At 43.8% G+C, this 15,821-nt stretch overlaps 1 protein-coding gene across 3 annotated transcripts in view; it reads right to left on the reverse strand.

Moving 5' to 3' along the window:
- Positions 1-15,518, reverse strand: part of dnaaf4 (dynein axonemal assembly factor 4) — a 56,960-nt gene extending 41,442 nt beyond the window's left edge. For all 3 annotated transcript variants that reach the window (XM_073032839.1, XM_073032838.1, XM_073032837.1), the window contains exon 1: positions 15,371-15,518. In XM_073032839.1, coding sequence (XP_072888940.1) covers positions 15,371-15,493 — 123 coding nt within the window. In that variant the 5' untranslated portion in view covers positions 15,494-15,518. The remainder of the gene's footprint in view (positions 1-15,370) is intronic.
- Between the last annotated feature and the right edge of the window lie 303 nt (positions 15,519-15,821).

A 15,821-nucleotide genomic window follows, 5' to 3' on the forward strand; every position in this document is an offset into this window, starting at 1 on the left:
CATCCAAACAAGAAACCAATTGTGATGATTATTCGTACTACTGAACCCTTTTTCCCCATTTTTCTATCATCCATGTGCCTCTCTTGAGTGACGATGGCGCTAAATGGCAACTCCTTTGCTTGCATCTTCGGAAACAGCTTTATTTCTATCTTTGATATCTCTTTTTTTTCCTTTTCAAGGTGCTTTTGAAGACCCTGACCTGGGGTTACACTCTGACTTTGGTTCTTTGCAGGAATGGGGCCCTCTCTCAGTCGCTTCTCGGTATGCCAAGGACGTGGCCTGGAAGATGAGCATGCCTTCAGGGTGCTGGATGCTCATGGTTCTGGAGGCAGACAGATGCAAGGCTGGTACTGCTACCGTTGATAGATGCGTCGCGGGAGAACAAGGAAGATCAGAAGCAGCGGGCTTGCTGTTGGCTGTGTGCCCAGCAGCATAGAGCTCAGAAAAAGTGATGCAACAGACTTTTAACACCATAGATCAGTGAGTTGTTTTGTTATGTTTCCTCTCTTGCTGTGAAACAGGGACACCTCGTTTTCCCGTGTGAGAGAGAGTGAGAGTGAGAGTGAGAGTGAGAGTGAGAGTGAGAGTGAGAGAGAGAGAGAGAGAGTGTGAGAGAGTGAGAGTGAGAGTGAGAGAGTGAGAGTGAGAGAGTGAGAGTGAGAGAGAGAGTGAGAGAGAGAGTGAGAGAGAGAGAGCGCCTGTGGTATATTGGATACTGGGTGAAAAAGTGGTCTTTGGGGTACTGCAAGTCTGTGTCCTTATTGATGCTTTGCTGCACGCTTGAGTGTCCAATGGGGGGCACCAGTGCTTTTTGCTGGTGGGGCAGGGGAAGGGCTGTTGCCTTGCTACTGCCTGTGCATGGGTGGGGGGTGTTGGGGGGGGGGTTGGGGTTCTAACACTTAACTGTCATTCATTCTTTGGGGCACTCCTCTGTTTTTGTGCATGTTTGAGAAGAAGAGGAATTTCAGGATATATATTGTATACATTTCTCTAAAAATGTACCTATTGAAACCTATCCAAGAGTTTCTTAAATATCCTTAATGTAACTGCCTCTACCACCACATCTGGCAGTGTGTTCCACCAACCCACCACTCTCCGTGAGAAACACATCTTCGACTCCTCTTTATATTTTCCACCCATCTCTTTAAAATTATGCCCTGTCGTATCAGCTATTTCCATCCCAGGAAAAAGTCTCTGGCTGTCCACTTGACCTATGCCTTGTTCTTCACCTTGTTCAAATATCTCTCAATTAACTTCTCATCCTCCTTCAATCCAAAGAGAAAAGCCCTGCCTCACTCAAGCTACCCTCACAAGACACAGTCTCTAATCCATCCTGGTTAATCTCCTCTGCACCCTCTCTGAAGCTTCCACATCCTTCCTATACTGAAGTGATCAGAACTGAACACAATATTCCAAGTGTAGTCTGACCAGGATTTTATGGAGCTGTACATTACCTTGTATTATCAAGGGGAAATGAAAGCGAGACCTCCTCACTCAGAGGGTGGTACGAGTATGGAATGAGCTGCCAGTGGAAATGATGGATGTAGGTTCGTTTGTAACATTTAAGAGAAGCTTGGCTAAGTACATGGATGGGAAGCATATGTAGGGCTATGGTCCAGGTGCAGGTCCATGGGATTAGGCAGAGTACCATGTACTAGATGGGCAAAAAGACCTGTTCCTGTGTTGTAGTTCCCGATGACTCATCCTGGTGAATCTCGTCTGCACCCTCTCCAAAGACACCACATCCTTCCTACTGTGTGGTGACCATAATCGCACAAAATATACCAAATGTGGCCTAACCAAAGTTTTATACAGCTACAGCATGACACTGATTTTCATTTCCGACTATGAAAGAAAGCATGCTATATAAATATTCTTTATCATGCTATTCTCTTGTGTTGAGCTTGCACTCCAAGATCCCTCTGTATATCAATTTTCCCAAGTCCTGCTATTTACTGTATACTTTCCTCTTGCATTTAACTTCCCTAAAAGCATTAAAATCTGTCATTTCTCCAGCTAAATTGCCAACTGATCTATATCCCACTTCCCAATACAATCCCACCACTTTCCATGTCTTCTACAAACTTACTCATGAGACCACCTACACTTTCATCCTAATCTTTTTTTTTAAACAAACAATAGAGCCCCCACCACTAATTTTTACACAACACCACTGATCATAGATCTCTAGTCAAAAAAAAAACAACCTTTTACCACTACATAAGCATAAGAAGTTCTGCAGTTGCTGGAATTCCAGAGCAACACAAAGTGCTAGAAGAACTCAGCAGATGAGGCAGCATCTTTGGAGATGAATAAACAGTTGAGGTTTTGGACCAAGACACTTCACCAGGGCCTGGACGGAAGGGGAAAGAAGCCAGAATAAGAAGAGGGGACAGGAAGCTAGAAAGTGATAGGTGAAGCCACGTAGATGAAAGAGGATGATGAAATAACCGACTGGGAGGCAATAGATGGAAAAGGTAAAGGGCTGGAGAAGGTATCTGATAGGAACGGAGAATGGACCATGGGAAAAGGGGAAGGAGGAGGGACACAGGTGGAGGTGATGGTGAAAAGAGAAGAGGTAAGAGGGCAGCCAGAGTGGGGAATTGAAGATGAAAGGGGGAGGGGGGAAATTTACTGGAAGCTGGAGAAATCAATGTTCATGCCATCAGGGTGGAAGCTACCAAACAGAATATAAGGTATTGTTTCTCCAACCTGAGAGTGATTTCATCGAGGCAGTAGATGCGGACATTGATCAACATGTCAGAGTGGGAATGAAAATAGTTGGCCACTGGAAAATCTTGCTTTTTGCAAAAAGAGCAAAGGTGAGAGACAAAGTGGTCCATCAATCTACATCAAATCTCACCGATGTGGAGCAGGTCGCATCTGGAGCACTGAATGCATCACTACCCTCTGTTTTACAAGTCCAGCCAATTCACTGAAAATTCAATGTGACCAATTTACCAAAAGGGGTCTGTCGAATGGCAGACAACATCCACTGCCCTAGCCTTATGAACCACCTTCATTAGCTCCTCAAACCTCAGTCACATTTGTGAGACAGCATCTCCGCCACACAAAACCCTTTGGACTATCCCTGATATGCAATGTTCTTTTTCCAAATGCAAGCAAATCCTGTCCATAAGAATCTTCTACAATAATTTCCCCAGCCCTGATTTAAGGCATACTAATTCCTAGTTTTAACTTGGTTGCCTTTTTTAAACAAAAGGTCTCCAGTCTTTTGGCACCTCGCCTGTGGCTAAAATCTAGGTCTATGCAAAGATCTAGGTCAAGATCCCAATCTCCTCCTTGCCACCTTCAAAATCCAGAAATAAATTCTATCTGGCCCAGGAACTTATCCATCTTAACACTTTTCAAGGAACACAATATCTCTTCTTTCTTATAATCAACATGATTTTAGATATGAACATATCCTTCATTGATCTCATTATCATCTCCCTTCTCCTTAGTGAATACTGATGCAAAGTACTCATTTAGGATCTCATCCACTTTTTCTGGTTCCATTCTTAATTTTCCTCTTATATCCTTGAGTGAACCTACCCTTTTCCTAGTTCCCTCTTGCATGTAATATATCCTCTTCCAATTCAAGTGCAACATGTCTTTCTCATACAGGTCCCACCTGCCCTGGAAAAGAACACGTCGATATAGGTACAGTATTTGAAAACTTCTCTCTTACACTGGCTCTCTAGCCATGCATTGACCTGCACTCTGCTCATATTTCTTGCTTAGCTAGCATGTAGCACAGGGATTAATCCTGAGATTAATTGCTGAGATGTTATAAAGTATTAAGATTAATAGTTGAAGGCATTGTTCAGATTGCACTTGGAATAATATGAGCAGTTGTGGGCCTCTTATTATGAGAGGATGTATTGCCATTGGAGAGAATCCAATGTAGTGTATATGGATTTCAGCAAGGTATTTGATAAGGTACTCCATGCAAGGCTTATTGAGAAAGTAAGGCGGTATGGGACCCAAGGGGACATTGCTTTGTGGATCCAGAATTGGCTTGCCCACAGAAGGCAAAGAGTGGCTGTAGATGGGACATATTCTATATGGAGGTTGGTGTCCAATGGTGTACCTCAGGGATCTGTTCAGGGACCCCTTCTCTTCATGATTTTTATAAATGACCTGGATGTGGAAGTGGAGGGATGGGTTAGTAAATTTGCTGATAACACAAAAGTTGGGGGTGTTGTGGATAGTGTGGAGGGCTGTCAAAAGTAGGACATCAATAAGATGCAAAACTGGGCTAAGAAGTGTCAGATGGAGTTCAACCCAGATAAGTGTGAGGTCATTCATTTTGGTAGGTCAAATATGATGGCAGAATATAGTATAAATGGTAAGATACTTGGTAGTGTGGAGGATCAGTGGGATCTTGGGGTCCGAGTCCATAGGACACTCAAAGCTGCTGTGTAGTTTGATTCTGTGGTTAAGAAGGAATACAGTGCATTGGCCTTCATCAATCGTGGGATTGAGTTCAAGAGCTGAGAGGTAATGTTACACCTGTACTGAACCCTGGTCAGACCCCACATGGAGTACTGTGCTCAGTTCTGGCCACCTCACTACAGGAAGGATGTGGAAACTATTGAAAGGGTGCAGAGGAGATGTACAAGGATGTTGCCTAGATTGGGGAACGTGCCTTATGTGAATAGGTTGAGTGAACTTGGCCTTTTCCCCTTGGAGCAATAGCGGATGAGAGGTGACCCAATAGAAATGTACAAGATGATGAGGGGCATTGATTATGTGGATAGTCAGAGGCTTTTCCCCAGGGCTGAAATGGCTGACATGAGAGGACACTGTTTTACAGTGCTGGGAAGTAGGTACAGAGGGGATGTCAGGGGTAAGATTTTTTTACGCAGTAAGTGGTGAGTGCGTGGAATGGGCTGCCAATGACTGTGGTGGAGGTGGATACAATAGGGTCTTTTAAGAGGCTCCTGGATAGGTGCATGCTTAGAAAAATAGAGGGCTATGGGTAACCCTAGGTAATTTCTAAAATAAGTACTTGTTCAGCACAGCATTGTGGGCTGAAGGGCCTGTATTGTGCTGTACATCTTCCATGTTTCTAGTCCAAAGGAGATTCACAAGAATGATCCCAAGAATAAAAGGGTTAACATATAAGAGCATTTGATGACTCTGGGACTGTACTTGCTGGAATTTAGAATGACGGGAAATTTTATTGAAACCTATTGAACGTTGAAAGGCTTGAATAGAGTGGATGTGGAGAGGACAGCAGTCCCAGCCTCAGAAAGAACGTCCCTTTAGAACAGAGATAAAGAAGAATTTCTTTAGCCAGAGGATGGTGAATCTGTGGAATTCATTGCCACAGACAGCTGTAGAGGCCAGTCATTAGATATATTTAAACTAGAAGTTGATAAGTTCTTCATTAGTATGGGTGTCAAAGGTTACGTGCAAAAGGCAGGAGAACAGGGTTGAGAGGGATAATAATTCAGCCATGATCAAATAGCAGAGCAGTTCTGATAGCCAAATCACCAAAATCTGCTCTTACGTCTTAATGGTCTTATGATTACAATTTAAAGCTTAGCTCAGCACATCACAGGAGCCAGCCTTCCCTCTGTGGACTCTCTCTAGACTTATTTCTACCTCAGTAAGTTGTCATTCAGTTTGGAAAGACCATCAGTCCATTACCAATTCCAAAAGCAAAACATTTCTGATGACTAATTCTAGTTAACCCACCACGCCCCTCTACCTACTACCTCAGTTATTGCACTGTAAACACTTAAAAGCACTTTTATAATGCTGTTTACATTGTAAATACATGCAACTATCTATGCATTTATGTACATTTCATTCAGTACCACACTTCTAACTTTATTTTTATATAATTCTTTACTTTTTATAATTGTTGAATGTTGTTAATTTTTGCGGCATGTAGCTCCAATAAAGCACAGTAAATTTCTCATACATGTAAATGCATATGATGAATGAAGTTGATTCTCGATCCTTAAAGCAGCCAGCATAATCAAAATCTCCACCAACCCTGGACATTCTTTCTTTTTGTCTTTTGTTGAAGATACAAAAGCCTGAAGGCGCATACTACCAGGCTCAAGGAAAGCTTCTGTTATCAGACTTTTGAACAGACCGCTTGTATGATAAGATAGACTCTTGGCCTCACAATCTACCTTGTTAGGATCTTGCACTTTTATTGTTTACCTGCACTGCAGTCTTTCGGTAGACTTTACATTTTATTCTGAATTATTATTTACTGTATTCTAGTTCAACATTCAACCCTGTTTAGCGTCATTTCCTGTACACAAGTGTAAAGGAGAATGAAATAATTGTCACTCCAGATCCAATGCACCACAAAAAAACACCATAAGATAAAGAATGCAATAATAAAACAAAATATAAATACATAAGAAAACTGATATAGATTGGTTATATGTCCACAAAATGATGCTAGACACAGGAATGTCTGTACATAAGATGACTGACAGGAAATGATGAGGTAGTGGTGGTTGGGATTGTGGCGGGTTCAGTAGTGGGTAGAGGTGTTGATTAGCCTTACTGCTGGGGAAAGTAACTGTTCTTTTTTTGAGTCTGGTGGTCCTGGAATGCATGCTACATTGCTTCCTCCCTGATGGGAGTGAGACAAACAGTCCATCAGCAGGGTGGGTGGGATCCTTCATGATGTTATTGGCCCTTTTCTGGCACCTTGCTGAATAAACATCCTTGATGGTGGGTAGGCTGGTGCCAGGGATGCGTTGGGCAGCTTTTACAACCCTGTTGTATGGCCTTCCTGTCCTCTGCAGTGCAGTTTCTGTACCATGCAGTGATGCATCTTGTTAGGATGCTCTCCACTGCACATCTGACATGACATGAATATAGATGAGCATGGTCACTTTTCTTCAACTTCCTCAGAAAGTAGCTGCATTGCTGAGCTTTCCTGACTGTGTAGAATGTGTTCAGGGACCATGAAAGGTTGTGCAAGATGTGCAGTCCCAGGAGTTTGAAACTGCTCAGTTTTCACTGCTGTGCTGCTGATGTAAGGGGGGGGGGGGGGTGAGGTGTGAGTGATGCGCGTTCTCCTAAAGACAACAGCCATCTCCTGTCTTGTTGACAATGAAGAGGAGATCATTTGCCTAGCACAAATGTACAGTGTAATGATTTGATCTGTATATACAGTAAGCAAGACAAGCTTTTCACTGTATCTTGGTAAAAAAAAACCAATAGAGGTCCTGATTTATAATTTTCTATCAAATTCCCCAAATTCTTTTTGCAGTCTCATTCCTCTTTTTGACTATGCTATTGGTACTAATAGCTTCATGGTCTCTGGCTGATCAGCCTTTCCTTTCAGTGTGTTCTCTGCCCATTCAGAGACATCCTTGACACTGGCACGAATGTGAGGTCAACCATTTTGAGGCTACCTGCCTTTTAAATCACAACAGGTTAAAAGATGCTCAGAAGCAACAAAAAAAAGCAATAAGGACAAAAAATTAAATATGAAGGTAAGATACCTAATAAGGTAAAAGAGAATGCCAAACATCTTCTCAGATATATAAAAGGTAAAAGAGAGGTGAGAGTGGATATCAGACAGCTGGAAAATGATGCTGGAGAGGTAATAAATGGAGGACAAAGAAATTGTGGATTAAGTATTTTGTGTCACACTAGAAGACACTAGCAATATGCCAGAAATCAAGTGTCAATGGGCATAAGTGCCTACTGCTACTTGCTACTAAGGAGAAGGTGCTTGGGAAGCTGAAAGGTTACCTGGACCAGATGAACTACACCCCATGTACTCAAAGAGGTAGCTGAAGAAATTGTGGAAGCATTAGTAATTATCTTTCAAGAATCAATGGATTCTGGAATTGTTCTGGAGGTCTTGGAAATTGCAAATGTCACTCCAATCTTTAAAAGGGAGGGAGGCAAAAGACAGGAAATTATAGGCCAGTTAAATGGACTTCAGTAGTTGGGAAGATGTTGGAGTCCATTATTAAGGATGAGGTTTTGGGGTACTTGGTGGAATATGATAATTAGACTGAAGTCAGCATGATTTCCTTAAAGAGAAATCTTGCCTGACAAATCTGTTAGAACTCTTTCAGGAAATAACAAGCAGGATAGAAAAAGGAGAGTCAGTGGAGGGGAACCAATATCCTGGCTGGGAGGGTTGTTAATGTTACTCGGGAGAGTTTAAAATAGCTTTTTAGGGTCTGGAAACAGGAGCCTCAGGTCAGTAAGGGAAGGATCAGACCAGAAGGTGGATGTCAGGAAAAGTATTGAAAGGCAAAATCGAAATAACAGGTATGATGGGTCGGATAGTTCAAAGTGTGTATATTTTAATGCTAGGAGTATTATGGGTAAGGATAATGAGGTTAGAGCATGGATTAGTACATGGAACTACAATTTTGTAGCCATTACTGAAACTTGGTTGAGAGGGAGCAGGAATGGGAGATTAATGTACCAGGTTTTCAATGTTTTAGAAAGGATAAGAGGAGGAGGTTAAAGAGGAGGTAGAGTTGCCCTACTAATTAGGACAATATCACAGCTGCTCTCAGTGGAGACATAATTCAGGGGTCAGACACTGAGTCCATCTGGGTGGACCTCAGGAATACGAAGGGTGCAGTCACACTAATGGGCTTGTACTAAAGATCCCGTAATAGCCACCGGGACATTGAGGAACAGATATGTAATTAGATTAAGGAAACGTGTAAAAACAATAGGGTTGTTGCATTACCAACTTGATTGAGTTTTTGACAAGGTGACAAGACAGACTGATGAGAGTAGCACAGTGGATGGTGTCTAGATGGATTTTAGTAAGGCATTTGACAAAGTGCCTCATGTAAGACTAATCCAGAAGATTAAGATGCATGGGATCTATGGAAAATTGACTGTTTGTATTCAGAACTGTCCAGAAGACAGGGTAGTGGTTGAAAGAAATTATTCGAGCTGGAGTTCTGTAATTAATGGAGTTCCACAGGGATCTGTGCATTACAAGTGTGCAGATATACAAATATCAGAACAGAAGTAAGAAAGAATAAAAAATAAGTTACCTCAAACAATCTAACAGGAGGGGATCATCACTTCCCTGGCTATAGGTTGACTCAATATAAAGGCTAATGGCCGAGGGTAACAATGACCTCATGCAGCCTCTTTGGAGAAGCGCAGCTGTCTTAGTCTATTACTGAAAGTGTCCTCTGTTCAGCTAAGGTGGCATGCAAAGGGTAAGAAACATTGTCCACCATTGCCAGGATTTTCCATAGGTTCCTTTGTTCTACCACAGCCTCCATTGTGTCCAGTTTGACTCCTATTACAGAGCCAGCCTTTCTAATCAGTTTATCGAGCCTGTTGGTATCACCCATGTTGGTGCCATTGCTCCAGCAAACCATTGCATAGAAGATTGTACTGGCGACAACAGACTAGTAGAACATGTGAAGGAGAGACCTGCATACTCCAAAGGACCTCAGTCTCCTCAGGAATTAGAGGCGACTCTGGCCCTTCTTGTACACAGTCTCTCTGTGTTGATGCTGCACTCAAGTCTGAAATCCAGATTCACCCCCAGGTATTCGTAGTTCCTCACCACATCCATGTCCTCACCATCAATAGTGACAGGGAGCAGTGCAGGCTTAGCCTTCCTAAAGTCCATCACCATCTCCTTTGTCTTACTGATGTTCAGCTGCAGATGATTCAGCTTGTACCATTTGACAAAGTCCTCCACCAGGGCCCTGTATTCATCCTCCCGTCCTCCCTTTATACACCCAACCACTGCTGAGTCATCAGAGAATTTCTGCAGACGACATGACTCAGTGTTGTATCTAAAGTTCTAGGTATACAGGGTAAGCAAGAAGGGAACCAATACAGTCCTCTGTGGGGCCCCAGTGCTACTTATAACCACGTCTGACACACAGCTCTGAAGCCACACCAACTGAGTTCTGCTGGTCAGGTAGTACATTACCCAGGATCCAATTCAGTGCCAATCTGCATTGAACAGAGCTTTTCCCTCATGGAGGCACGAGAAATCAAGAAATATGATCCTCACAGTGCTACCCTGATTACCCAAATGGGAGCAGGCTTTGTGCAGAAGGTAGATATGGGAAGACTGGCAAAGAATAGAGCACATTATCGACCAGTTACAGATACGGGCTGAGAAATGGCAGATGGCGTTTAACCCAGATAAATGTGAGGTGTTGCACCTTGGTGGGGCAAATGCAAGGAGACAGTACATTGTTAAGGGCAAGATCCTGAACAGTGTTGCCGAGCAGAGAGATTTCAGGATCCAAGTTCATAGCTCCGCAAAAGTGGCTACACAAGTCAATAAGGTGGTTAAGAAGGCTTATGGAATGCTTGTTTTTATTAGTCCAGACATTGAGTTCAAAAGCCAAGAGGTTATGTTGCAACTTTATAAAACTCTGGTTCGGCCACATCTAGAGCCTTGTGAATAGTTCTGGTCGTCCCACTACAGGAAGGATTTAGAGGCTTTGGAGAGGGCGCAGAAGAGGTTTACCAGGATGCTGGCCTGATTCAAGGGTATGTACTGTAATGAAAGGATTGGACAAACACAGTTCTGGTCACCTCACTACAGGAAGGATTTAGAGGCTTTGGAGAGGGCGCAGAAGAGGTTTACCAGGATGCTGGCCTGATTCAAGGGTATGTACTGTAATGAAAGGATTGGACAAACACAGTTCTGGTCACCTCACTACAGGAAGGATTTAGAGGCTTTAGAGAGGGCGCAGAAGAGGTTTACCAGGATGCTGGCCTGATTCAAGGGTATGTACTGTAATGAAAGGATTGGACAAACACAGTTCTGGTCACCTCACTACAGGAAGGATTTAGAGGCTTTAGAGAGGGCGCAGAAGAGGTTTTCCAGGATGCTGGCTGGTTTAGAAGGCATGTGCCATCATGAGAAGCTGGATAAACTTGGGTTGTTTTCTCTGGAGTGTCGGAGGTTGAGGGGAGATCCAATAAGAGCTTTACAAGATTATGATGGGCATAGATAGAGTGGAGAGAGACAATCTGTACCCAGGATTGAAATGTCTAATAACGGAGGGCATGCATTAAAGGTGAGAGGATAGGTTCAAGGGGGATGTAAGGGGCAAGTTTTTTTTACTCAGAGAGTGGTGGATGCCTGGAATGCACTGCCTGATGGTGGTAGAGGCAAATACATTAGAGGCTTTTAAGAGATGTTTAGATAGGGACATGGATGTAGGGAAGATGGAGGGATATGGACAGGAAGAATTAGTGTTTGGGTATTTTTGATGTTCAGCACAACATTGTGGGCCATACAGCCTGTTCCTGTGCTGTACTCTTCTATGTTTACTTGGATTTTCAGGAGTTTGACAAGGTGCTATATATTAGGCTGCCAAACAAGATAGGAGCCCATGGTATTACAGGAAACATACTAGTACGGAAAAAGGATTGGCTGACTAGCAGGAGAAAAAGAATGGGAATAAAGGAGGCTTTATATAAAAACTGACTGTAAAAGCTTTTATAGATACGTGAAAAGAAAAAGATTGGTCAAGACAAATGTAGGTCCTTTACAGTCAGAAACAGATGAATTAATCATAGGGAACAAAGACATGGCAGACCAATTGAATAACTACTTTGGTTCTGTCTTCACTAAGGAGGACATAAATAATCTTCCGGAAATAGTAAGGGACCGAGGGTCTAGTGAGATGGAGGATAAATACATGTTAGTAGGGAAGTGGTGTTAGGTAAATTGAAGGGATTAAAGGCAGATAAATCCCCAAGGCCAGATGGTCTGCATCCCAGAGTGCTTAAGGAAATAGCCCAAGTGGATGCATTAGTGATAATTTTTCAAAACTTCTTAGATTCTGGATTAGTTCCTGAGGATTGGAGGGTGGCTAATGTAACCCCACTTTTTAAAAAAGGAGGGAGAGAGAAACCGGGGAATTATAGACCGGTTAGTCTGACATCAGTGGTGGGGAAAATGCTAGAGTCGATTATCAAAGATGTGATAACAGCACATTTGGAAAGAGGTGAAATCATTGGACAAAGTCAGCATGGATTTGTGAAAGGAAAAACATGTCTGACGAATCTTATAGAATTTTTTGAAGATGTAACTAGTAGAGTGGATAGGGGAGAGCCAGTGGATGTGGTATATTTAGATTTTCAAAAGGCTTTTGACAAGGTCCCACACAGGAGATTAGTGTGCAAACTTAAAGCACACGGTATTGGGGGTGTGGTATTGATGTGGATAGAGAATTGGTTGGCAGACAGGAAGCAAAGAGTGGGAGTAAACGGGACCTTTTCAGAATGGCAGGCAGTGACTAGTGGGGTACCGCAAGGGTCAGTGCTGGGACCCCAGTTGTTTACAATATATATTAATGATTTAGACGAGGGAATTAAATGCAGCATCTCCAAGTTTGCAGATGACACAAAGCTGGGCGGCGGTGTTAGCTGTGAGGAGGATGCTAAGAGGATACAGGGTGACTTGAATAGGTTAGGTGAGTGGGCAAATTCATGGCAGATGCAATTTAATGTGGATAAATGTGAGGTATCCACTTTGGTTGCAAGAACAGGAAAACAGATTATTATCTGAACGGTGGCCGATTAGGAAAAGGGGAGATGCAATGAGACCTGGGTGTCATTGTACACCAGTCATTGAAGGTGGGCATGCAGGTACAGCAGGCGGTGAAAAAGGCAAATGGTATGTTGGCATTCATAGCAAAAGGATTTGAGTACAGGAGCAGGGAGGTTCTACTGCAGTTGTACAAGGCCTTGGTGAGACTGCACCTAGAATATTGTGTGCAGTTTTGGTCCCCTAACCTGAGGAAAGACATTCTTGCCATAGAGGGAGTACAGAGAAGGTTCACCAGATTGATTCCTGGGATGGCAGGACTTTCATATGAAGAAAGACTGGATCAACTAGGCTTATACTCACTGGAATTTAGAAGATTGAGGGGGGATCTTATTGAAACGTATAAAATTCTAAAGGGATTGGACAGGCTAGATGCAGGAAGATTGTTTCCGATGTTGGGGAAGCCCAGAACGAGGGGTCACAGTTTAAAGATAAAGGGGAAGCCTTTTAGGACCGAGATGAGGAAAAACTTCTTCACACAGAGAGTGGTGAATCTGTGGAATTCTCTGCCACAGGAAACAGTTGAGGCTGGTTCATTGGCTATATTTAAGAGGAAGTTAGATATGGCCCTTGTGGCTAAAGGGATCAGGGGGTATGGAGAGAAAGCAGGTACAGGGTTCTGAGTTGGATGATCAGCCATGATCATACTGAATGGCGGTGCAGGCTCGAAGGGCCAAATGGCCTACTCCTGCACCTATTTTCTATGTTTTTCTGATTGGCTGCCAGTGACTAGTGTTGTTCTGCAAGGGTCGGTGATGGGCCAGGTTTGCAGAAGATAAAAAGATAGGCGGAGGGCCAGTCAGTGTTGAGGAAAAAGGGAGTCTGCAGAAGGAATTAGAGAATGGGCAAAGAAGTGGCAGCTAGAATATAGTGTAGGGAAGTAAATGGTCATGCACTTTGGTAGAGAAAATAAAGGTGTTAACTATTTTTTAAATGGGGAGCAAATTCAGAAATTGAAGGTGCAAAGGGACTTGGGAGTCCTGATGTAGGATTCCTAAAGGTTAAGTTACAGGTTGAGTCAGTGGTAAGGAAAGCAACTGCAATGTTTGCATCCATTTTGAAAGGACTAGAGTATAAATCAAGAACATAATGCTGAGTCTTAATAAGGCATTGGTCAGATCACACTTGGAGTACCGTAAGCAGTTTTGGTCCACTTTTCTAAGAAAGGATATGCTGGTGTTAGAGACAGTCCAGAGAAGTTTCCTGATAACGTTCCCGGGAATGAAAGTGTTAATGCATAAGATGCATTTGATGGGTCTGGGCCTGTAATTACCGGAGTTTAGAAGGATGAGGGGGAATCGCATTGAAATCTATTGAATACTGAGGAGAGGATGTTTCCTATAGTTGGTGGTCTAGGACCAGGGGGCACAGGTTCAAAGTACAAGGAAGGCACTTTAAAACAAAGCTAGGTGGAAGTTCTTTCGCCAGAAGGTGGTGAATCTGTGGAATCTGCTGCCACAGACTGCTGTGGATATCAAGTTATTGGTTATATTTAAAACAGAGGTTGATAGGTTCTTGATTTGTAAGGGCGGCAAAAGTTATGGGGTGAAGGCAGCAAAATGGGCTGACAGCGATAACAGGCATCCAATCTGACTCGATGGGCTAAATGGCCTAACTCTGCTGCCATGTCATATTGTCCAATGGTCAGAGGAACCTGGGTGTACATGTCCTACAAGTGATTAGGAAGACAAAGATTGTTTATAACAAGATGAATTCAGTTCTTGAAATACCTTACCTAATTTACAGAGCCCTGGCACAAATAAACCTGGAATATTGTCTACACGTCAAATTGCAACCACGAGGAAAGGTACGTTTACAAAGAAGGGAGTGCTTCAAAAATATGCTCAAATGATTCTCAAGATCACAGTTTTTCTTTTAAATCAGCATAAGTTAAAAAGACCAGCCTATATTCAAAGATGATTTTGCATCCACAGATGACTGCATTGATACAATAGATGAAGGGATGATGTCTCGCTGGCTGGAGGGAACAGAAAATATTACAGTTGCAGAATAGCAAGTTTAGGTTTGGAGCAAATAAGAGATTTCCTCTCCCATTGGTTCTTGAAAATTTTAAATCTCTATTAAAAGAAAACGAAGGTTAAGTCAATGAGAATATTCAAAACACTGTGGATTTTTGTTTACTGTATTAAGGACTGAAGGGATAAATAAATGGTCAGCACAAGACAGCAACATATTAGGTAAAAAATCTGCCAGGAGCTTACTAAATAGCCAAACTTTTGATTCTCCTCTTTGTTGGTCCATTTCCATCCTTTCATGTGCACCCCCATCTGCCTTCCTCTTCTTCGCCCTTTCTCTCCTCCTCTTCTCTACCCTCAACCCTCCCCCTCCCCTTCTCTCCCCCTTGCTGCCCTCCCCTTTCCCCTTCTCTCCCCTCGCTGCCCGCCCCTTTCCCATTCTCTCCCCCTCTGCCCTCCCCTTTCCCATTCTCTCCCCCTGCCCTCCCCTCTCCCCTCCCCTTTCCCCTCCTCTCCCCCTCTCTGCCCTCCCCTTTTCCCTCCTCTCCCCTCCCCTTTCCCCTCCTCTCCCCGCTCCCCTTTCCCCCCTCCCCCCTCTCCCCTTTCCCCCCTCCCCCCTCCCCTCCCCTCCCCCTCCCCTCTCCCCTCCCCCTCCCCTCTCCCCTCCCCTCCCCTCCCCCTCCCCTCTCCCCTCCCCTCCCCCTCCCCTCTCCCCTCCCCTTTTCCCTCCCCCTTTCCCCCCACCCCCACCCCCCTTTCCCCCCACCCCTTGCCCAGGAGACTGCCTGAATTCCATCGCCGATCCTGATGCCGCCATTGCTTCCCTTGCCTTCACGTAATCCTCCGCACAGAAGATGTCCGCTTTTCCAGCGCTGACCCCCTTCAGCGGCACCGTGATAAACACTTCGGACTCCACCTGCTCCCAAGTGTAATCTTTGACCAGCACCGGCATCTCAGCCCCGATGGCGCCGTTGCTAAGGAAGCTGCCTTGATTGCTAGGGGCCGATATTTCCGGTGACGTTTCGGTACTTCCGGAGGAAGTGGGTGTTGCTGGAGGAATAGAGTCAATGTAGAGAGCAGGGAAGGCGTGAGTGAACTGGTATCACTCCCCCCTCTCCCAGAGCTTTTAAAGAGAGCTGCAAGGTTTATGGTGTCAGTGTAGGCTGCTGAGATGATTATCCAAATTAGTGTTGTCTGTGATGGTTTAATCTCAAAGAGGGAGTGTAACCTGTGGAGATCAGATCGACCATCTCACTCTTGTCAGAGGGAAGAGATATGGG

The sequence above is a fragment of the Hemitrygon akajei genome, chromosome 30 (genome assembly GCF_048418815.1).
Source record: "Hemitrygon akajei chromosome 30, sHemAka1.3, whole genome shotgun sequence".
Taxonomy (NCBI): Eukaryota; Metazoa; Chordata; class Chondrichthyes; order Myliobatiformes; family Dasyatidae; genus Hemitrygon; species Hemitrygon akajei.